This window comes from Salminus brasiliensis, chromosome 11 (assembly GCF_030463535.1).
Source record: "Salminus brasiliensis chromosome 11, fSalBra1.hap2, whole genome shotgun sequence".
NCBI classification, from domain to species: domain Eukaryota; kingdom Metazoa; phylum Chordata; class Actinopteri; order Characiformes; family Bryconidae; genus Salminus; species Salminus brasiliensis.
In genome coordinates, this window is record NC_132888.1 from 9,766,922 (window position 1) to 9,790,180 (window position 23,259).

General features: G+C 41.3%; 3 protein-coding genes across 3 annotated transcripts; all 3 read left to right on the forward strand.

The window, feature by feature from the left end:
* Positions 1-4,213: 4,213 nt before the first annotated feature.
* Positions 4,214-5,273, forward strand: rnf183 (ring finger protein 183). Its single transcript, XM_072691524.1, has one exon. It carries the CDS (start codon positions 4,214-4,216, stop codon positions 5,150-5,152), a length of 939 nt encoding a protein of 312 aa, XP_072547625.1. The 3' UTR covers positions 5,153-5,273.
* A 2,773-nt stretch (positions 5,274-8,046) lies between these two features.
* On the forward strand, positions 8,047-11,087 carry LOC140565545 (uncharacterized). The gene is made up of 2 exons (XM_072691497.1): positions 8,047-8,719; positions 10,626-11,087. Exons 1-2 carry the CDS (start codon positions 8,069-8,071, stop codon positions 10,710-10,712), a joined length of 738 nt encoding a protein of 245 aa, XP_072547598.1. The 5' UTR covers positions 8,047-8,068; the 3' UTR covers positions 10,713-11,087.
* Positions 11,088-15,391: 4,304 nt separating this feature from the next.
* Positions 15,392-21,341, forward strand: mgat1a (alpha-1,3-mannosyl-glycoprotein 2-beta-N-acetylglucosaminyltransferase a). Its single transcript, XM_072691606.1, has 3 exons — positions 15,392-15,581; positions 16,289-17,273; positions 18,324-21,341. The coding sequence occupies exons 2-3, from the start codon at positions 16,611-16,613 to the stop codon at positions 19,020-19,022; spliced, it is 1,362 nt and encodes a 453-aa protein (XP_072547707.1). The 5' UTR covers positions 15,392-15,581; positions 16,289-16,610; the 3' UTR covers positions 19,023-21,341.
* Positions 21,342-23,259: the final 1,918 nt, after the last annotated feature.

A 23,259-nucleotide genomic window follows, 5' to 3' on the forward strand; every position in this document is an offset into this window, starting at 1 on the left:
CCCCACTTGCTGTTGGTTTAGGGGCTTGAACCAGCAACCTTCCGGGCCCAATCCTGTTTCTCAGATCTTTAGGCCATGGTTGCCCTTGGTGCTTAAAAGGATGCGGTTACAGAAGCCTATTAAAACATCTGAAATGCCTGTTTCTGTAATACAAAACCAAACAAACCAGAGTGATCCTACGTGACCAGATGGAGGAACCTGCTACATTTAGACTGCTAAGGCCAACTGTTACTTAGTTTAGGGGTCAGAGATGACCATACTGTCTTCCTTGAGAAGCTTCATTGTTTATTGTTCAACATTTCACACAAAGGTGGCTTCTTCTGAAAAGCATTAATGGGGTATATTGGTATACTGTTTCAGAGGCTGGGTTCATTCAAAGCAGTTGATGTGCAGAATTTCAGAACATTGCTGAACCATGTTTCACAAACCCCTGAGTCATTATTTTACAGTGTTTGACTATCAAACAAACATGCTTCTTGTGCCATCATATCACACTCTTGGCTCTGGAGTCTGTGGTCAGTGTGAACGGAAGAGTCTACAACGGAAAACGAGAAGGATACCACACCACATACAAATTAAGAAACAGAACCTATGGTGCGTGGACCCACAGGTTTTATCCGGTTCATGCAAACTCTGTGCGATTACAGATAAGTAGGTATGTAGCCTACTATAATGTATGCGTGAAGGTTCAGAGACTACCTGGACCAGTCCAACAGGTCTAACATGTAGGTGGGGGGAGGTAAGAAAGGTGATGATTAGCACAGGAGAGAGGGAGGGAGGAGGACATAACATCAAGGTCTGATACGCAGAGAATGAGTTTAGAATGAGGTGAGGAGAGCTGAAATACACAAGGGTCTGGTTCTGCCACTTTACTGGCTTGGCCAGTGACGAGGAGATGTACAGCTAGACCGGAGTTCGTGTTGTGCACTGGCAGAGCTAAGCGAGCTTGGACTGTACATGAGGATTTAAACCTCCACAGGTAAGAACAGTGCTAACATCCTCTAAGCTTACCTCTTTTCTCTGAAAAGGCTGGTTTCTTAAACTGGACACGGTTTCAGGAAACTGGACAATGAACTGAAATGTGATAGTTAGAGGTGTGCAGAACCTTCGCCTACTAAGAGTGGCATGGTTGTGAATGTGTGTTAACTTTGCCCTGAATAGGGATGTTTAATATAAAGGGTCATACAAACATAGACTCTTCACTGAATACACAGAGAAAGACCTGCACATGCAAACTGAATCACAGACTGCTTCTTAACATCATGCAGACACCTTTGGACAGCCTTTTGCCATTACTGACCGTTCTATCATTTATGTTGTGGCTCAGGACTTAAATAAAATGGTGATATTTACTATGATGGCTACAATATTTAGAATAATTAGGTGCTTATCTTGTCAAAGCAAGTATCCATCACAAAAATACAAGAATCAAACTGAGTCCATGGTGACATCTGTGAACTGATGACATTGCTGATGGCTAACGTACAGTATAACCTTATGAGATCTTTAACATATGAGGTCCTTGAGGAACTTTTGGAGATTCGTCAGTTTGAACATGTGGAGGAACATCTTTGGGTGCTTTGAGGAACTTTCAAGTAAAGATTTGTAGAAGAAAATGGTTCCTTAAACGGTTCCTATACAGTTTTAGACTGAAGAATCTCCAGACGTTCCTCAATGATCTCATACTTTTAACAATGCAGAGACCTAGTATTGTTCCCTTCCTCAAAACAGACTCAGTCTTAACCGGTCTTAAACCAGTTCTAATCTGTCAATGAGGCAAATACCAGCAGGCTATTACTGTTAGAAAGGATTACTGACTGCACCAAGGCTTAAAAATGCTTATACTATACCAAAACAGCATTAAGCCACACTCACCACACACACAGTTAAAATATTCTTTGAAATACTCATACCTTAATGGCTAAAGCAGAAATAAAAGTAACTTCCAAAAACAACAAAAAAGGGTACCTGGCCTAAAACCCTCAGGTATTAAGTCCCATATAGAATTATATAGCCCGCCTACATCCAGTATCAACAGTGCCTTGAAAAAATATTCAACACCCTTAAAAGCTATCAACATCATCTGATACACGTTTTGTGCCTATCACTATTTATACTGTGACCTTGAATGCTAACAAGTTTGGCAAATTTGCAGCTGGTTGCTCAGGTTGGTTAGATGACCTTGTCGTGGTAAGATTCCGGTCCTGAATTTGACTGGCCCACTGCAGGATATATACACCTGCAGTCACTCGGGTGTTACTCTGGTTTTTATTTTTTAGATCACTTCAGAAAGTTGAACTTTTAAGTCAGTGTCTTAGCAGATGAACACAGGTTCTCTTGAGCATTTGCTCTATCTATTTCTCCTCCAAAGGAACACAATTCGTTATTCTTGATAGTAAAAAGCCTGGCCCGTATGATTCTGCCACCACCACACTTCACACAGGAATAGTATTTCTTGAGGTGTGAGCAGAGTTAGGCCACCATATCTGAATTTTGATCAGGATTCTTGATTCCATCAGAAAACAAAACCCATACCTGGACCCACACCTAGTTGGGTCCTGTACGTTTATGGCCCTTCATCTTGCTTTTTTCTTCATGAGTCATGGCTTGTGTCACTGTCCCATACATACCAGTTTTAGGCAGAGCTCCTGATGCTGTTGAGCACTGATTAGCTCATTAGAAGTGTTTTCTGGCCTGACTCGCCTTCAAACCACTAGTTTGCTTGTTTGCCAGTTGATTAGGCTGGATTTGGGAGTATATATATATATATATATATATATATATATATATATAATTTTTGCACTTTTACTCATACTTTCAAGAGAAAACTAACTTTGTCATCACATATTTTCACATTACGTTCACAGCAGACTGGCATTAAACTGCCAACAACTACACTATTTGGGCAAAAGTATTGGGACACCTGCTTATTCATTGTTTTCTTCTTTAGTCAAGGGTTGTTTTTCCTGCTTTTGTTGGAGTACCTGTTTCTACTGTCCAGGGAAGAAGGGATAAAGCATTGAAGCATTGCTGTGAGATCTGATTGCATTCAGTGACAAGAAAGTTAGTGAGGTCAGGATGTTGGATGATCACCACAAAAAGTATTGGATGGAGCACCATCATCCCAGAGAACACAGGTCCACTGCTCCACAGCTCAGTGTGGGGGGCTGCTCATCCCTCTAGACCACACCTGACATGGTACCAATAGGTGCATGTTTATCTGCTCCAGAGAGTCCTATTTTAATGGCAGAACTTCTCTAGAGGAATTAGGCAAGCTGTGCAAAAAACAATGCATTATTTTGACATGCTTTCCACTTAAGAGGCAATTGTGGCTCTGTTAGGACTGTCATATGCTTTGTGTAAGGGTGGAGCTTACAATTATTAATAATTATGCAAGGATCATACATCAGGTTTTCTTCAAAATATCTGCTTTTAGGCTTTAAAAAAATTCAGTGTAAAAGCATACACTGTTCACAGTGAAACCATTGGGTCCTATTCACCAACCGTTCCTCTTAAAACCCACCCAGTTTTCTTGAAAATTCTGACATTTCTCAATATTTCCTTATTTCCAATGTTCTGCTACAGAAATTGGTGAATGAGGCACATTTATTAGAAAATTGTCTGTAATATATCAAATCCAGAAAAGCAGTGCAGGTCTGGAAATTAATACCAAAAGGTATTAATTTCCTCACAAAAATACTTGCAAAGGTCTTTTAAAAATAAGGAAAAATTAAAATAATGATGGATTTCGTGTAATGTAACTTACCAAAATATCATGTAACCATAACAGCTGCTGTTACCAAGAGGCTAGCGTCGCTTCCTGAAAGACTAGTCTATAAGCCTTTAGCATTTAAATGGCTGTTGTGTAGTAGTACTTTCAATCAGGCTTCAAAGGCGGCCTAATAGCCACACTTCTTACATTTAGAGTGACCTCTAGTAATCAGCTTTGGATTACTGTGTAAAACAGGAAGTTTAAAAAACTACTGATTGTAAACAAAAACAAAAAAGTGAGGATAACAGATGATACCATCATGAAGAGCCTAAGATAAATCTCAGATTCTTTAAATAATGTGTTACGAAAATGACAAACTGTGTCCAAACTGTGCCACTGACAGCCTATCACTTGATCTTCTTTAACAGGCTGCTGGCTGCTCCAGCTTTCCTGAACACTTCACTCATTCTTCTGTCCTCCTGAACTCTTAAGCTATCTGCCATGACTGACAACAGAGAGAGAAGAAGTGGAGAAGGAGGACCAGGGAACCTGAAACCCAACGTCAAACCACAGTATGACCAGAAGGCCAAAAACCAACAAGAGGCACAGGAGAAGCCCAGAAAAAGTGACAAGCCCCCTCGGAGAAGCCGAAGCAGTGATTCGGAGCGCCGCGGCAGACGAAGGGAGCGAGGAGAAAGGAGGGAGCGGGGTCGAAGTGAAGAGGGACGGCGCCGTGGCCGGGACCGTAACAGGGATGGCAAAGGTCAAGAGAAATATCCAGAAGACAACTTGGACGACACAGAGTGTCCTGTGTGCTTCTGCTCTTATGACAATGTCTTTAAGGCCCCTAAGTTGCTGGCCTGCGGCCACACCTTTTGCTTGGAATGCCTGGCACGCATCAACGTCACCTCAGCAGAAATCAAGACGCTCTCCTGCCCCGTGTGCCGGGAGCTGACTGAAATACGGCATGGACGAGATCTCCCACAGCTCGGTAACAACGAGGACATTTTCCGCAAGCTGCCCCCTCAGATGCAGAAGGCGCAATCAGTGCGCTTTGAGCGCAGCAAGGGCAAACTTGTCCTCAAGAAGCCTCCTCCAGGAAGTAGACCCAGCAAGAAGAGCCTACATTTGCAAGGTTTTAAAAAGCAGCAGAGGGAAGTGCAGCCAAGTCAAGATTTGCCCTCTGGGGTAATGGAGGAAGGCCTTGCTGCGGTCACCATAATCAATGTGGGGAGACCTCCAAACAGGGTGAGAGGACGCATGGGACGGGTCTTCCAGTCCAACCACTGCTACTATGCTCTAGTGGGCTCCATCATAGTAGTAACTGTGGCACTGATGATAGTGGGCATTTTGAGCTTTGTCGTGATGCCTAACATGACAATCGCTGAACGTCCACCACAACCAGGAAGCGATTTCCACCCTAACCACACTGACGGATAGTGGGACACACAAAGGCTGAGTTTGAACAGTAGAATAAAGGTTTAATGCTTTCCATGAATTTGCCTAATCTTGTAGCCATGCGAATTCCACAGATTAGATCAAATCAAGGAAAGCACACAGGAAAGGGCGTTTTGTTTAACTATTTGGAAGCAGATGAATTTTTAACTGAGCCGAGGCAAGTTCAGGGGTGAACCAAGCCGAACCATACAGTGATGGAGGAACCTTATCCTTCTGTGATAAGACTACTGAAAAGCTTTGGCAAGATGCACTGCAGACTGTGGACCTCTTGTTATGCAAGACCTTCCGTAAGAATGTGAAAGAGTGTTTTCAGAACCGTGGGCATTTAGAAAAGCCCACTAATGAACCTAAAGGAACATAAGAAACAAGAGTTTCCAAACAAATTCATATTTCACACAATTAATACACACTGTAACAGTTTCACCAGAGAAGAAACAATGCACCTTACATGCTGTATAAATACATGCTGTATTTTTAGCTTTCTAAGTACTTTTCATAAAAATGCCATTGTTAATTAACCTTTACTGCTCAAATGTAAAACATATTCAATAAACATCTTGTTTTGTGTTCATTTGTAAAGCAGTTACACTGAGACCTTTTATATGGTAAATATTGATCAAACTGGACAAAGAATAAAGTGGGACACTTAGCCCCTGTCCATACGTATCCGGATTCTTTTCTATCCTTCTTGGTGTTTCTGAGCATGCCAGTCTAGCAGGGGGCGATATAACACTTTACAAAGTTTGATGTCAAATTCATCAAGGATTAGCATAACGGCTAAAACAGACCTAAATAGGTGGGTAGATGGCGCTCTCTACCCCATCACTTATAAGCGATGCTGGCCTGCACAGGCACAGTGTTGACTGGTGCTGGGGACCCAGCGTTTTCCTTTAAGCGTGTTGGCTGCCTGGCAATGCAGCATTGGTGGCAGTGCCCACCTTAACATGTATCGGAGAAGATTTACATTTACATTTAAGGCATTTAGCAGACGTTCTTATCCAGAGCTTATCCAGTGCTTCACTGTTTACTCAGTTACTTAGCTGGCTTGTATAGACTGGGATCCAAAGATGCCTTAGCTTAGATTCCACTAAACACAAAAGTCAGTATGGAGACCACAATACGCGGCACTACTTTGCCCAAGTACTCTTAAAAGAGGTGGGTCTTTAGTCTGCGTTAGAGGACAACTACCGACTCTGCCGTTCGGACACCCAGGGGAAGTTAATTCTACCACTTAGGTGCCAGGGTTTTGAAGCTGATGCAGGCAGCAGCAACAGGAAGCAGAGGAGTTGGGTGGCTGAACTTAGAACTTACAACTTAGACAACCCGTGCCTCTGCATTCTGGATCAGCTGCAGGGGCTGATGGTGCGCAAAGGGAGACCATCCAGAAGGGAGTCGCAGTGCTCAAATCTTTAAATGACAAGAGACTGCATTTAAACATTTGGCCTCTGGCTGTCTATTAGATGTCCTCAGTTGCCCTCTAGTGGACTTCAGAAGAGGTAGTTGTGACCAACTCTACACTAGTTCACACATTGACAAATACAGAATGTAATACTAAATGCTAAATAAACTTTACTTACTGTATTTACTTTCTTAGTTCTTAGTTTTGGTGATTAACCAATACAGCATATCTCTTAAACAATAAATCAATCAATAATTTAATAAATCAATGACAGACTTCCTGATTACCTCAACATGATTAAAAAAATAATTCAATTTGTCCTGGGAGTAATTAACTCCCAGTTTGTAGGCTGCTGCACTTTGCAATTTGGTTCTGATGTGCTAGTCAAGCTCAGAGCTGAAAAGTCAACCGTTCACTGTTTAGGCCTAGACTGCATCCTTTAAAATGGATAATATCATATATTACATATATATATATTTTTTCTCCATAAGTCCATAACATCTGTGTGGTTTCATATACCAAAATAGTAGCGTTCACAACCATTTTCCACCAATATTTGTCTGTTTTTGAAGAACGTGCCTTTGAGACTGATGTAAATACATGTAAATACCCTTTGTCCTGAAAGCAAGTACGTAGACTGATTACAGCTGGTGGCTCCTCAATGATCAGGAGTCAAGAGGTCAAGGCTTTCCCTACAAATGAGTACAGCCTGTGTGTCCCTGAGCATATAACTAATAAAAGATACTACGTATGGATGTTAAACTAAAATAGCAATGTCAATATTTTTCTTAATGTCAGTATTTATGTATTTTAATGACACCAGTGTCATCTATAAAGTACAGAGGGGATCTTCACTGTTATGATTCATACAATACATCAATTTATTGAAAAATGGGAAATAAATCTTCTATTTAAGTTCTCCACATTTAATAACTTTTTAAGTCCTAGATTTACAAATTACTAGATTACTTTGCTGATCTTTTCCCCGCTGATTATACCTTTAGCATTTAGGAATCCAAAAAAGGAGGAGCAGAGCCTAACAGAGCTGTATGCAGAATGAAGAATAATATGTTAAAATAATTATATGTTTATATAATAAATATGTTGTCTCCTCAGTTCTTGAGAACTTTTCTTTACCCTTGAGCAGCTATGTCTACTCATCAATTCACTTCACTAATGTGTGAGTGTGGTCTTAGGTTACTCTCTCCACCTCTGGACTGACCTAGGCTATATAATCCTCCTCCAAACCCCAGTAAAGACCACCCTCTCGGCCTGGGTCCAGCTTAAATTAGTCTGCTTACCAAGACCCTCTGTTCTGACGCAAGTCTGGGCCTCTACGCTGAAAGTCTTCCCAGTCACATGTAAGTTGGGGGGTTTATTTCGTAACCAAATGAAACAAGCCTGAACCATTACATTCCTCAATGCAGTCTGAGAAGATTGGGTTTCACTGAAATACCTCCACGGTCTGGGAAAAGAGAGCAGCCTGAAGGCGGCCAGCGATGGCTTCAACCCCCTCTGCCTCAGCACTGTCAGCGGTTCTCCGGTGTAAGAGACCTCCAGGGTCTGCCTACCGCCTCGGACTAACCTATGGAGCGGCTCAGCCCATCTCCAGAGCCGAAAAGCCGGACAAGCCCGAGAGAAGGAGCCCTCTGTGGGGCTTTATTTCGCCGGACGCGCAGCTGGATACTCCCGCAGCCAAGTCTGTCCCTGTCCGGTTGGAGTCTGCTAAAGGAGGGGGGCAGAGGAGTAGGATACAGTATGTATCTAACTACCCCACAGTGAAGTACTCAGGAAGCTGTTTTACCCCCAAAACACGCGGGGAAATGGCTCAAGCGCAAACCCAGCCAAGCCGAAGGATGCCTGGAGTGGATGAGGACCCTTTAAAGGCAGACGGGCGTTTGCGTAAAAAGGTCAGCAGTCGTCCTCTTGGTGACCCTCTCTCAGTGAATACAGCCTCGTTCTCTGAACACGGGGTGGTCTTCAGTGTGTATGCGGGCTGTAAGAGGGACCCTAGTGTGAGCGTAATGTGCAGAACCATCTCCTACCATAGCTTCTCCAAGTTGAGGAGCAGGCTGCTGCAGTTCACCACCTTTCTGTCTGATGTTGTGCGAAGCAAGCTCGGAGCTGTCTGGAAGAAGGACCCTGAGAGTGTAAGTCCTCCACAGGTGAACTCTCTGTTTAGGCTGCACCGGGGTCTTTTAAAGGGTCACTATCCTGTAGTTTCTCCTTAGATTGTAGTCCTGAGGTCCATAGCATCTGTTTGGTTTTCTATACCAAAATACTACTTCCCATCAGCCTTTCTCGCTTTTTTTGAAGAATGTGCATTTAAGACTGATGTAAATATATGTAAATACCCCCGGTTCTGATTGGTTAACTGGCCTCCTAACAAGCAGAATCACTCCTTATAGCTTCAGCTTGAATAACCTTGGCTAAACTGATCGCTTGCTGCTGAATAAATGTATTCATATGTGATACAGACAGTTCTTGACATTGAGTAAACAATCATGATGGATTTTTGTTGTGTGGCACCAACGATTTGGTAAACGTTGTTTTATGTGACTTAACAAAAATATTACCTTTTTAAAAAATATATGAATTTAATAATATATATATATATATCATATATTCATTCATTCACATTCATTTGGACAGTCATGTAAAAAAAGTTAGGACCCCCATGAAATACAATTAGGACACCCCCTTTTTTAATATATTGACATTTGATCTTAAATAAAATAACTAAACACACAAAACTGAATAAATGTCTTTTTAAAATCATTTGTAAAATGTATTTAATAGCAATGTTATTTTCTTGTGAGGAACAAGACACCCTATGAACTTCAGTGAGACGTATCCTATAATGATCTACCAGTCTTTGACATCCACTGGGAGAAAGTTTTTTCCACTCCTCCATGCAGAATTCTTTCAGCTGTGAGACGTTTGGTCAGACAGATGGTCTCACATTTTCCTCAAGTGACCTCTGTAACAGTAAATCTAGTGGATTGTATGTTGGAGAGCTCTCCAGGCCCTACTGCAGAAAAGCAGCCCCAAACCATGACATTTCCACCTCCATGCTTTACTGTTGATATGGGTTCTTGTGCTCAAATGCTGTGTCTGGTTTATGCCAAACATGTCCTCTGTTACTGCATCCAAATAACTTAACTTTGTATTCATTTGTCCAAATAATTAAGAAACATAAGAATAAATATATATTTTTTGACAGCAATAGTTTCCTCCTTGCACATCTCCCGTAGAAAAAAATCAAGCATGTGTGGTCTCTTTCTGATGGTAGATGCTATATCAAGCTGTGGCAAGAGCTACCTATAGATCCCATGATGAGATGCATTTTGTGGTCCTTTTGGACTTGCTAGGAACTGGCCTGATCTGGCCATGTCGGTCAGTTGTTTCACTTGTAAGTTATTTTGCGGGCAGTGGAATGGCTGAGATCTTTTTAAATCCCTTCAACCTTCTTTCTGAAGGCCTCAGAGAGCTCTTTGAATCTCACAATGGTATTAACACTTACCTTCCCAATCAAGAGCAAACCAAACGAAATGTCTAAGGTTTAAAAAAGACAGTCTCCTTCAAAATCCTCTCTAACCCTGTTCTAATCATCTGCAGCTGATGTTCTGTACCTGATTCTAAGTTTAGGCATTTTAATTAGTAATAAATGTGGAGGTGTCTTAACTTGTTCCTCACAGAAAATTAGTATTTTTATTAATTACATTTTACGAATGACATTTCTTCAGCTGTATGTGCATTATTTATATTACCTCCATCTACCAATATTGTTCAAGTGAAGATCATATGTTCATATGTTTAAATATATTAAAATAGACAAATAGACATTTCATGTGATGTCCTAACTTTTCACATGACTGCATATTGATGGGAATTCTCCATGAAGTCATTTACAAGTGTTATTTACAACACAGATGATAAAGCTTTAAGTTTCAACTGGTATTGGCTTGCAGATGATATACACTAGCATTAAGAGATAACTCTACAGAATGTACATAGTACTCCTGTATTTGGACGTGTGTGATTGATGTTTTGCAGAATAATCAGCTGACAGGATGTGATAGGTGTTCCTCTAAACATGTGAAGAAGGATAAACTCAAGAAAGGCCTGGAACCTGGAACCTGAAATTGTCACTGTGCTGGACTTGGTGCTTTTAGAGCTGGACAACAAAGAAAACAACAAGAAAAGCCCAGTGTTGTCCTGGGTATAAATATATCAGATATGTGAAACATGTATATTACTGAGAAATATTACTTAACATGTAAACCGCTCACATTACTACAGCTAAACTTGCTGTCGTGCGTGTGAATAACATAATTCATTTAAAGAAACATGAAGTAGTGGTTTTATTTTGATAGACTACTGACAGTTTTTCAAGATATTAAAACAGGATGTAACTTATTCATGTTCAATTAATTAAATAAAAACATTTCCTTTTCTATTGGTCTGTCTTTCCGTATGCAAATGATGATGCACTTGCATGATTACTGACCTCCTACCTTAGAGGTTGTGCTATTAGTCTGCAGTATGTCTCCACCTTGAAATGCTGCTTATTTATTAAATTATTATTGCTATATTGGAAAACTTTTTACTAACCATGTTAAGAACAGAAGTGAACTGTAAGATGAAGCTGGAGTGATAAATAAAGTGTAAAAACTGAACTGAACTGGGTTGTGTGGCCTTGTAATAATATTCCAGTTGCTGTCAGTGGCAGCCTTTCAGGAAGACTGTGCAGTGTTATACAAGTGAGACACTGGCCTGGGAACAGCAAAGGGCAGGTTATCTTTTTTTTTTAATCAATGCCAAATGACCTTAATGTTGCTCACTTGTACACACTGATTGTAATTACTCTGACTGTAAAGATCAAACTGTTAAGTTATAATAAAGAAATACGAATAGGGAGTATATTATAGAGGGCCATGTATTTCATAAGTGGTTATCAAATCTTGTCTAAGCAGAGACATCGACAAAAATGACAAAATTATATATTGATATTTTTTAATTAATAACCTTTTGTCTTTCAGAAAATAACTAACATTTACTAAAATCATTTTCATTCAGACATAAATGTAATTTTTCAGTCACTGCACTACTTAGTTCAAGTCAAAGCCTTGAGAACCACCAGACTATGTATTTTAGCAAGTAGGTGTAATTGGGTTATTTAATGAGATAAAATCCTAGTGTGTAACCATTTTTGTGCTTAATCAGACTATGGCTGTGTCCTTTACCACATACTGCTTTACTAATACCACAGTGCCCCACTGAAGGCACTGTAAAGGTGAAGTACTATTTGGGCAAACTATTTAGTGTGGTAGCTTGGAGTCTTGGATGCAGCTGAAATGCTACCGTGTTTACAGAAGCTGCTGTTTGTTTAGTCAGACTGTGTGTTGTTGTTGTATGAGGTTGCACTAGTGTTTAATCAGATCATGTTGAACTGTGTAAAGCCTTAGAGTACAAAGTTGTGTTTAATCAGACTGCTCAACAGTCTGTGTATGATTGAGTGGTATTGGGTTACAGAGCTATCTGTCAGACTGTTTAGTCCAAGTATGGCTGTGTCCAAAACCACATTCTACCGTACACTATTTACTAGTAGTGTTTAGATATGAGTAGTGTTTAATCAGACTGGGTGTTAGTGGGTTATAGAGCTGTAGCTGTGTTAATCAGACTGGGTGTTAGTGGGTTATAGAGCTGTAGCTGTGTTAATCAGACTGGGTGTTAGTGGGTTGTAGAGCTGTAGCTGTGTTAATCAGACTGGGTGTTAGTGGGTTGTAGAGCTGTAGCTGTGTTAATCAGACTGGGTGTTAGTGGGTTGTAGAGCTGCAGCTGTGTTAATCAGACTGGGTGTTAGTGGGTTATAGAGCTGTAGCTGTGTTAATCAGACTGGGTGTTAGTGGGTTATAGAGCTGTAGCTGTGTTAATCAGACTGGGTGTTAGTGGGTTGTAGAGCTGTAGCTGTGTTAATCAGACTGGGTGTTAGTGGGTTGTAGAGCTGTAGCTGTGTTAATCAGACTGGGTGTTAGTGGGTTATAGAGCTGTAGCTGTGTTAATCAGACTGGGTGTTAGTGGGTTATAGAGCTGTAGCTGTGTTAATCAGACTGGGTGTTAGTGGGTTATAGAGCTGTAGCTGTGTTAATCAGACTGGGTGTTAGTGGGTTGTAGAGCTGTAGCTGTGTTAATCAGACTGGGTGTTAGTGGGTTATAGAGCTGCAGCTGTGTTAATCAGACTGGGTGTTAGTGGGTTATAGAGCTGTAGCTGTGTTAATCAGACTGGGTGTTAGTGGGTTATAGAGCTGTAGCTGTGTTAATCAGACTGGGTGTTAGTGGGTTGTAGAGCTGTAGCTGTGTTAATCAGACTGGGTGTTAGTGGGTTGTAGAGCTGTAGCTGTGTTAATCAGACTGGGTGTTAGTGGGTTATAGAGCTGTAGCTGTGTTAATCAGACTGGGTGTTAGTGGGTTGTAGAGCTGTAGCTGTGTTAATCAGACTGGGTGTTAGTGGGTTGTAGAGCTGTAGCTGTGTTAATCAGACTGGGTGTTAGTGGGTTGTAGAGCTGTAGCTGTGTTAATCAGACTGGGTGTTAGTGGGTTGTAGAGCTGTAGCTGTGTTAATCAGACTGGGTGTTAGTGGGTTATAGAGCTGTAGCTGTGTTAATCAGACTGGGTGTTAGTGGGTTATAGAGCTGTAGCTGTGTTAATCAGACTGGGTGTTAGTGGGTTGTAGAGCTGTAGCTGTGTTAATCAGACTGGGTGTTAGTGGGTTGTAGAGCTGTAGCTGTGTTAATCAGACTGGGTGTTAGTGGGTTATAGAGCTGTAGCTGTGTTAATCAGACTGGGTGTTAGTGGGTTGTAGAGCTGTAGCTGTGTTAATCAGACTGGGTGTTAGTGGGTTATAGAGCTGTAGCTGTGTTAATCAGACTGGGTGTTAGTGGGTTATAGAGCTGTAGCTGTGTTAATCAGACTGGGTGTTAGTGGGTTGTAGAGCTGTAGCTGTGTTAATCAGACTGGGTGTTAGTGGGTTATAGAGCTGTAGCTGTGTTAATCAGACTGGGTGTTAGTGGGTTATAGAGCTGTAGCTGTGTTAATCAGACTGGGTGTTAGTGGGTTATAGAGCTGTAGCTGTGTTAATCAGACTGGGTGTTAGTGGGTTGTAGAGCTGTAGCTGTGTTAATCAGACTGGGTGTTAGTGGGTTATAGAGCTGCAGCTGTGTTAATCAGACTGGGTGTTAGTGGGTTATAGAGCTGTAGCTGTGTTAATCAGACTGGGTGTTAGTGGGTTATAGAGCTGTAGCTGTGTTAATCAGACTGGGTGTTAGTGGGTTATAGAGCTGTAGCTGTGTTAATCAGACTGGGTGTTAGTGGGTTGTAGAGCTGTAGCTGTGTTAATCAGACTGGGTGTTAGTGGGTTATAGAGCTGTAGCTGTGTTAATCAGACTGGGTGTTAGTGGGTTATAGAGCTGTAGCTGTGTTAATCAGACTGGGTGTTAGTGGGTTGTAGAGCTGTAGCTGTGTTAATCAGACTGGGTGTTAGTGGGTTGTAGAGCTGTAGCTGTGTTAATCAGACTGGGTGTTAGTGGGTTATAGAGCTGTAGCTGTGTTAATCAGACTGGGTGTTAGTGGGTTATAGAGCTGTAGCTGTGTTAATCAGACTGGGTGTTAGTGGGTTATAGAGCTGTAGCTGTGTTAATCAGACTGGGTGTTAGTGGGTTATAGAGCTGTAGCTGTGTTAATCAGACTGGGTGTTAGTGGGTTGTAGAGCTGTAGCTGTGTTAATCAGACTGGGTGTTAGTGGGTTATAGAGCTGTAGCTGTGTTAATCAGACTGGGTGTTAGTGGGTTATAGAGCTGTAGCTGTGTTAATCAGACTGGGTGTTAGTGGGTTATAGAGCTGTAGCTGTGTTAATCAGACTGGGTGTTAGTGGGTTGTAGAGCTGTAGCTGTGTTAATCAGACTGGGTGTTAGTGGGTTGTAGAGCTGTAGCTGTGTTAATCAGACTGGGTGTTAGTGGGTTATAGAGCTGTAGCTGTGTTAATCAGACTGGGTGTTAGTGGGTTGTAGAGCTGTAGCTGTGTTAATCAGACTGGGTGTTAGTGGGTTATAGAGCTGTAGCTGTGTTAATCAGACTGGGTGTTAGTGGGTTATAGAGCTGTAGCTGTGTTAATCAGACTGGGTGTTAGTGGGTTATAGAGCTGTAGCTGTGTTAATCAGACTGGGTGTTAGTGGGTTGTAGAGCTGTAGCTGTGTTAATCAGACTGGGTGTTAGTGGGTTATAGAGCTGTAGCTGTGTTAATCAGACTGGGTGTTAGTGGGTTGTAGAGCTGTAGCTGTGTTAATCAGACTGGGTGTTAGTGGGTTATAGAGCTGTAGCTGTGTTAATCAGACTGGGTGTTAGTGGGTTATAGAGCTGTAGCTGTGTTAATCAGACTGGGTGTTAGTGGGTTATAGAGCTGTAGCTGTGTTAATCAGACTGGGTGTTAGTGGGTTATAGAGCTGTAGCTGTGTTAATCAGACTGGGTGTTAGTGGGTTATAGAGCTGTAGCTGTGTTAATCAGACTGGGTGTTAGTGGGTTGTAGAGCTGTAGCTGTGTTAATCAGACTGGGTGTTAGTGGGTTGTAGAGCTGTAGCTGTGTTAATCAGACTGGGTGTTAGTGGGTTGTAGAGCTGTAGCTGTGTTAATCAGACTGGGTGTTAGTGGGTTATAGAGCTGTAGCTGTGTTAATCAGACTGGGACTCATAGCGCAGCTCCAGCTGTCTGGGGGAGGCGGGACTTCCTAAATGAAACGTCATCCGGAAGTAAACTACACTTTCGCATTCTTGACTGAAGCCTGGAGGAGGACGATATGTGAGCAAATGTAAAGGAAAAAAGTCATAAATTAAGAGCTTAACTAAAAATGGTTGTCTTGCAATTGACTTGAATCCTCGTATTTTACTCGGCGAGTTGTAGCGAGAGGGAAATGGACGGAAATGGGAATCCTGTAGGTCGACCTGATCGCTCCTCGTGTGAGTAAATGTGCTTCACTTACCTGGTTTCTTTTGTTTGTAAAGGCAGGCAGGTGTTTTTAGTCCAGTCTGGGACTTATCAGATTATCACAGCTGGTACGAAAACAGTGCTGTACTTTGTTGTAGTGTTTGGGTGATCTACAGGTTAGATTATCGATTGACAGACAGACGACCTGCTGCTACTGTGAGACTCTGATACCTCTAACCTTCACACTCCACTGGGGCCAAACACAGTCTACCCATTCCCATACCAATTATCCTTGATGCAGTTATTGTTCTTTTTATTTTTTTTTTTATGAATATATGGCATATATGTGACTGAAATACGTTAAAATGACTTCAAAAGTTAAAAGTGCATGTTCAAACTCAGATCTAATTAACCCAGTTTTATTAGAAGGCCCAATTTATTCCTAAAGATCATCTAATTTATTAATTTAATCTCTTTATATCTTCTATTAAACTCTTGGCCCATTGTAATGGCTTCATATCTCTAAATACAGCACTTATTTCTTAAAAATGTAAAGTATACTTTCTTCCTGAGCTCTTTGCATTCATTTAATGAGGCGACAACCCAAATGACACACATCCCAACCGTTGTCTTAGGTTTAGAGCAAATCAGATAGTAAATGCATGAGTTGTATATGGTTTTTAAAGATAATATGCTTGGTTATGTGCTAACATATTTTGCTATATTCTCCCTTTCCCAGTTGCTGCTGAAATTCCTCCTATGAGTGTAGGCGCAGGCTTGAAATCTAATGACTTGCAGAAGCATCTATGACCTTATTCTGGAATGAGGGATATGTCCTGCTTCGCCTACCACCTTCATCACTGCACTGCCTCAGCTGAAGCCCTTGATACTTTTTAACCATTCCAGCAGGCAAGCATGTGATGATTTTCATCTCCCTACTTATGCCCAGGCTTTGGTTAGTGAAGTCGTGTCCCAAATCCTCTTTATCCCCCACATCCTGTTCATTGTATCATATGCGCCCCTGAAGCCCCAGTCTTGTGGCTACTCAGGCTTTTTTGGCCATGCTCTGCAGAAAACGCTCCCTGATTGTTTGTGCTGCTTTCTTGTTTGTTGCTTGGAATGCCGTTCTCATATTTGTCCTCTTGGGACGGTCTACCATCGGCCAGGTGGGCAATGGTGGGCTGGATGAGCCTGGATACAAAAAGGAACAAGGAGGCAAAGAAAGTGGCAATATTATCAAGGATTTAATGGGGGTGATTAATGCATTCGAAGCAGAGCTTGAGTCACAAAACAAAATCCTTCTCCAGATCCAGCAGCATAAGTCACTCTGGGGCAAACGCAAAGGTGGTGACACTGCTGTGAAGAGCAAAACAGATGTTGAAGGGCCAGGTCATGTGGTCATTCCCATCTTGGTCATAGCATGTAACAGAGTGACAGTGAAGCGCTGCTTGGACAAACTCCTGGAATATCGCCCATCAGCTGAACTCTACCCAATCATTGTAAGCCAGGATTGTGGACATGCAGAGACAGCTAATGTGATTGCGTCATATGGCAGTCAGCTGACCCATATTAAGCAACCTGATCTGTCAGATATTGCCGTGCCTGTAGCGCATAAGAAGTTCCAGGGATACTACAAAATCTCAAGACATTACCGCTGGGCTCTGAACCAGGTCTTCAACTCCTTCTCACATTCTTCCGTCGTCGTTGTGGAAGATGATTTGGAGGTAATTTTTGATAAAACTTGTTTATCAGGTGTTAATGAAGTACATAGGCCTCTCAATAATTACATTATCGACCTATCAGACAATATATGGACATGATCGTTTTTGCTAACCTTGTTATTGCTCATTTAAAAATATGCTGCCTATCTTTGACAGATTGTCCCATAAATTACATCTTCACTGCAAAACTGCAATTCCATTGTTATACCACTAAGTGAAATGCAGCTTGTCTAGTCCCTGTAGAGAAGTATTGCCAATAGTATTGCCAATGACTCTATGGAGCACATAAACATGGAGCTATTGGCACTATGCCTTATGCCAGTTGTGAGCTAGAGTGGTATAAATCCCACCAGCATTGGGCTGTGGTGCAGTGGAACTGGTTTCCACTACTTCCGGGGTGAGTAGGGCAGTTTGGGATGAAGTGGGATGATGATAATCCAACATCCTAACCTTACTAATGCTTCTGTTGCAGAATGCAGTCAAGTCCTCACAGCAAGGCTCCAAAATCTAGTAGAAATCTTACCCTGGATAGTAGCTATGATATAGGCCAGTACTTGTTAATATGGTGTATGACCCCAGACACGAGCTTGACCATGCATTACATAACTATTGGACTGGACTCTGCTGTTTTAGAACTACACCATATGTCATGTTATTACATATAAAAAAAGGTTATGTGTTAAATAGCTAGGCTTCAAGTGGTCCTTCCACTATGACTCAAGGATCGCTGGTTTGAATCCTGGAGAACCAGAGAGAGCATAATTGGCCTTGCTTTCTCAATAATTGGATGCCTCTCCCTGCCCACATCACTTCAGTGTGATGCTGGCTGGCGGTGGCCGGTTGCTCATGTGTTGAAGGAGGCGCCCTCAACCTCCCAGTGTCAGCGGCACTACATGCACTAACAATTGGGTTGGGTGTTGGCTGTCCAAAATTGGGGAGGAATATTGTGTAAAACGATAAGAAAAGAGTGAAAAATAATAATTGCTAATGAGTAGGTTGGGTAATTATGTTGCATTGTGTGTCTCTAATTTCTCTTGATTTTTCATCTTTCAGGTGGCTCCTGATTTCTTTGAGTACTTTACAGCTCTCTACCCTATACTGAAATCTGACCCCAGTCTGTGGTGTGTGTCTGCTTGGAACGACAATGGCAGGGAAGGATACGTGGACCCAGGTAAACCAGGCCTCTTGTACAGGACAGACTTCTTCCCAGGGCTTGGATGGATGCTGCTGAAGGAACTGTGGCTTGAGCTTGAGCCAAAGTGGCCAGCTTCGTTTTGGGATGACTGGATGCGCCATCCTGATCAGCGCAGAGACAGGTCTTGCGTTCGTCCTGAAATATCTAGAACTTTAACCTTCGGCCGTAAGGGCGTGAGTTTGGGGCAGTTCTATGACAAGTACCTCCGCTTTATTAAGCTCAATACTGAATTGGTGCCTTTTACAAAAACAGATCTGTCTTATTTGGAGAAAAATAAGTACGATGAAGCCTTTGAGAAGGAGGTTTACAGGGCTCCCATTGTGACGGTGGAAGATCTGCAGAGTGGAAAGTTATCTGGGCCAGGTCCATTTCGGGTGCAGTACTCCAGCCCTGAAAGTTTTAAAACCCTGGCACGCAACCTAGGAGTCATGGATGACTTAAAGTCTGGAGTGCCACGAGCAGGGTACAGAGGTGTTGTCAGTTTCTTTTCCAGAGGAAGGAGGGTCTACATAGCACCACCTGTTGGTTGGGAAAAGTATAATCCAAGCTGGAGTTGAGGAAGACTGTGTCTCAGCTTCTATCATGCAAAATGCTCTATTTGCAGTCTGCAATAGATCAGTTATGCTGTCGTATACTGTGCTTTACATCACACAGAACATGCCAGATGAGCACCAGAAGAAAGAAGATGGCCTAGTAGTGAGATTTACAAGAACAAAAATAAAAAAAACAAGATGCAGTTGATTAAGCCAGGGTTGACAATGACATGAGACCAAAGAAAGTAGTGTAGATTATTAGACTTCTAAGCCTCAGGTCAGTGTTAACATTTTTAAGTAAAAAGAGATAAATATATGGATACCTTCAGTGTTGGACATATAGATCAGTCGGAATTATTACACTAAGCTGCCATCATAATAATTTATACTGATCAATTTTGCTTATTCCCATGATAAATATTATCAGACTCTTAATGCAAATGTTGTGTATACGACATATTGAAAACTGTATTCACCTGTCACTTTTACATCTCAATACTGTTTTAAGTGCCTTCAACCTCTCTAAGCTTTTTTTAAATTATTGTATGTGAAGTTCTGAACTTAATGTTAAGTGGTGGTGGTTGATATATGTTGTTTCAGGCAACTTGTGTAGCTTTTAAAAATATATTGGTTGAAAAAGATCAAATGATCACACACCTCGACATGATTATGGATTAAATTTGTGGCGGAAAAAAATAAAACAGAAGCATTTTGTGAATCTTTAACTTGTGTTCTCTGCAATAAACCCCTGTTTTCTCATACAGATCCGTATAAAATCCAGTAGTCCAGGCAGCGTTACATATACTGACCTTTTAAGGCCGGTGTTATCTCAAAGCCACTTTGATGTTTCACTCCGAGGCCTTGTAAAGCAATCTGAACACGGTTGTTGTAGGAACACATCGACAAAACAGAAACGAAACTTTGAACTGAAACTCCGAAGTGAAACTCTCTAACTACTTTGTAAGACTTCACCGACCTGCCAGATGAAGTGGGGAAAACACTAAATCTGTTTCTCTGCAGTCGTATCTGTCAAGGGGTGGGATAAATTAGGCAACAAGAGAACAGTCAGTTCTTGAGGACAAGCAAAAGAATCTGAGACCCTTTGACAAGGACCAAATGGTATGAGGGTATTAGGCAGGTCTTAAGGGGTATTTCCAGTATGCAGTGGTCAGTACCTACCAAGAGTGTTCTAAGAAAGGACATCCTGTGAACCAGCAACAGGATCATGGGCACCTATGGCTCACTGATGTGATCCATGGGGGCCCCACCTGCTAAAGTGCAAGATACGTGCTTGGTATAGTCAGATGGTCACATGGTTCTTTGGCCAGATAGGTTTGGGAGGTACTGGGTGGATCTCTTCCTCAAAGTGTTGCAGATAAATGTGTTCAGAATGGTTTGTAACTTTTGGTTGGGGTGTGTGTGTGTGTGTGTGTGTGTGTGTGTGTGTGTGTGTGTGTGTGTGTGTGTGTGTGTGTGTGTGTGTGCGCATGCATTATTCATTAGAAGGGATGTCCACAAACATTTGGACATATTGTTTCTGTATTAATTCCAGGTAAGGAACAGTGATCAGGTTTATGTAGAGGTCCGTGGTTCCAGTGTGAAGCCCCTGTGATCCAGGTGGTGGTGCAGGAGTAGGGTGGAAAGTGAAAACTGGAGTAAAAATGATAAGATGATTAACTCTGGGTGACGATTGGCCCGGCCAGCATTGATTAGCAATCTGTTGAACAAGATGACTTGTGGCTTACATGGAAAAATCTCTGCTTTTGTTAATGAATTATGAATTGATTTTGTACATTTTTCCAGTTGTAATAAATCAATTCTAACATTAAATATTATATTAAGAATCACAGGGTTGTAAAAAATTAGAAAATGACACTTTCTGTTCTGTATTGTATATATTTCTATATGCTGATTTGTGATTGGTGTCCCTTAACCCCTTAAACAGCCTATGGACCGCCAGTGGGCTGAAACTTATATTACCAAAGAACAGTCCCACCAGCTTGTACAGAAGTCCCTGTAGTTACTGAATAATACACCTTAGTGTGTAATAAGCCTTTCTGCATTAAAAGGTTAATGACAGCGTGTTAAATCCCGTATCTTTAGAATGTTTCCTCCACCAATTCTCAAAATCTGCACAATCTGGGAGACGTTTGTGTCAGCAAAGTAGATTAAGAAAGAACATCCTGTCCTGATACGTTTTTGACATTTCGCTGATAGAAAGGTACTGCACACACTGTCTGACACACAGCAAGGCCAACACTGCAGAGCCGAGGAACTACAGCTCAAACTGTGTGATCCACTCTCCACTATCTGCTGCAGTCTAGAAGAGAACCTTGTTCCTCTCTGAGTGTTTCTTCCTAATGCCCTTAAAGAGCTCTTTGTGCCACCACTGTCGTCAGTGACACTCATTAGGGGTCTGGATCTACATTTCTGGAAAGCTGATTTATGACCATGATGAATTAAACTGAATTAAATGAATGATTTTGATCTGAACTGATGGATTATTTGCCCGTTTTAGATCAAATAAAAATAAAAACAGAACAATGTAGTGATCAGTGGACTCTTTCAATCCTAAATCACCACCCTTTGCTCCCCCATACAAGAAATGAACAATAAAAAAAATGACACTAAACAGTCCTTTCTTTTTCAGCTGATAAAACTGATAAATATAAAATAAAAGATCTGTCTGTATTAACTACTTCAAAGACTTCAGTTTAAACAGGATTAAAGATATATATTTTACTAAATAGTTAAGTTTAATTTCAGATTTTTACCCAATTTGGATCAGATTACCCAACCCATACATTTTCTCCCCCTATCACATGCCATACCCCCGACACTGGGAGGGTGAAAACTGACAAATGCCTCCTCCGGCAAATTTTCCCAAACAGTCGCCAATGCAACGCCACCAGGCATCCAACGCCCTCGGAGGAAAGCACCATGTACCCACTGATGCATCGACCAGCATTGCACTAAAGTGATGTGGGGAGAAAGGGCCATCTACCCACCCTGCTGAGAGCAAAGCCAATTGTGCTCTTCTGGGGCCCTGGCTGACGATGGCTAGCAGCATGACCAGGATTCGACCTAGCGATCCTCTGGTCTTAGGTAACGTGGCAGCGGCAGCAGGACCAAGAGGTTATATAGTTTGACAGTTTCAAAGAACTTTATTGATAACATGAACCATTTGAGTACAACTCTAATATTGTCTGAAATTGTGAACCAAATGAATATATTACTGTTAAATCATGAATTCTGTTTCCATTTGAATGGAGTTTCCATTTGTGTCACTGTTCAAAACATTGTAAGAGTAATAATAATGTCAGCTGAATGGGCTTGTTTTTACTCACATAAAATATAGGAAAAGAAAAGGATGGAGGAGAAGGAGACGGGAAGGAGGAGGGGGACTGTCTGATGGATGAGGTGAGCTTGCTCAATGTCATCTGTGAAAAAGACAAAGAGGATGTAATGTCTCCCTCTGCTGGTCTCAGTGGGGAGCCCATGCACAGGTCAAGTGCCTGCCTAAACAAACCACAATGTAGGATTTATCGATAAGCTTATAGCAGTATAGCAGAAATGCTCCCAGCAGAAGTACAGGGAATATATTTGAATAACGTAAATCACCATATCAGTGTAAATATAAGATATATGAGGTGGGAAGATTTTTTTTTTTGTATTTTTACATTTGAATCACAATTTATACTTTTGTGACACTCAAAATACACGCAAAAATAACAGGAAGCAAATAAGTAACAGTAAGATTGTATGATGCCCCTGAGAACATCAGCGTTATCATGAAAAACACATTTGTTAATCTCCATCTATTCAAATTTGGGTACATCCTGAAAATGTACAGCCAAAGTCATTCAAAACATTTCTATATATTTTTTTTCTCAACACTGGAATTATTATCTTATATATTATATATTATTTATTATATTATCTTTTTATTTATTTTTTAAATTAACATTCCTTTTCTCTCTATTCCCAACTGGTGTAAAGTAAAGTTTTAATGTCTTGTTAATAAACTGTTTCTCCCTCCTTTTTCATGGTTCCATTGGTTTTATTTATTTTTTAATCCCACATTATTGACATACTACATAACTCCATGTGTTCTTTCATAGTTTTGCTGTCTAGTATTAATATGTCAAAATAATACAAAGGGTTGAGGTGTGTACAAACTTTTAACTGGGACTTGTATGAAGGTATCTATTCTGCATTTTTTTTTTTTTTTTTTTTTGCTCTGGTCAGGAAGAGGTGTGAC

Excerpts from the sequence above, each read along its gene's own strand:
- rnf183 (XM_072691524.1), top strand. The coding sequence starts at position 4,214 with ATGACTGACAACAGAGAGAGAAGAAGTGGAGAAGGAGGACCAGGGAAC.
- LOC140565545 (XM_072691497.1), top strand. The coding sequence starts at position 8,069 with ATGGCTTCAACCCCCTCTGCCTCAGCACTGTCAGCGGTTCTCCGGTGT. Across the intron at positions 8,720-10,625 it reads GGAAGAAGGACCCTGAGAGT|AATAATCAGCTGACAGGATG; the intron begins GTAAGTCCTCCA and ends GATGTTTTGCAG.
- mgat1a (XM_072691606.1), top strand. The coding sequence starts at position 16,611 with ATGCTCTGCAGAAAACGCTCCCTGATTGTTTGTGCTGCTTTCTTGTTT. Across the intron at positions 17,274-18,323 it reads TTGTGGAAGATGATTTGGAG|GTGGCTCCTGATTTCTTTGA; the intron begins GTAATTTTTGAT and ends TTCATCTTTCAG.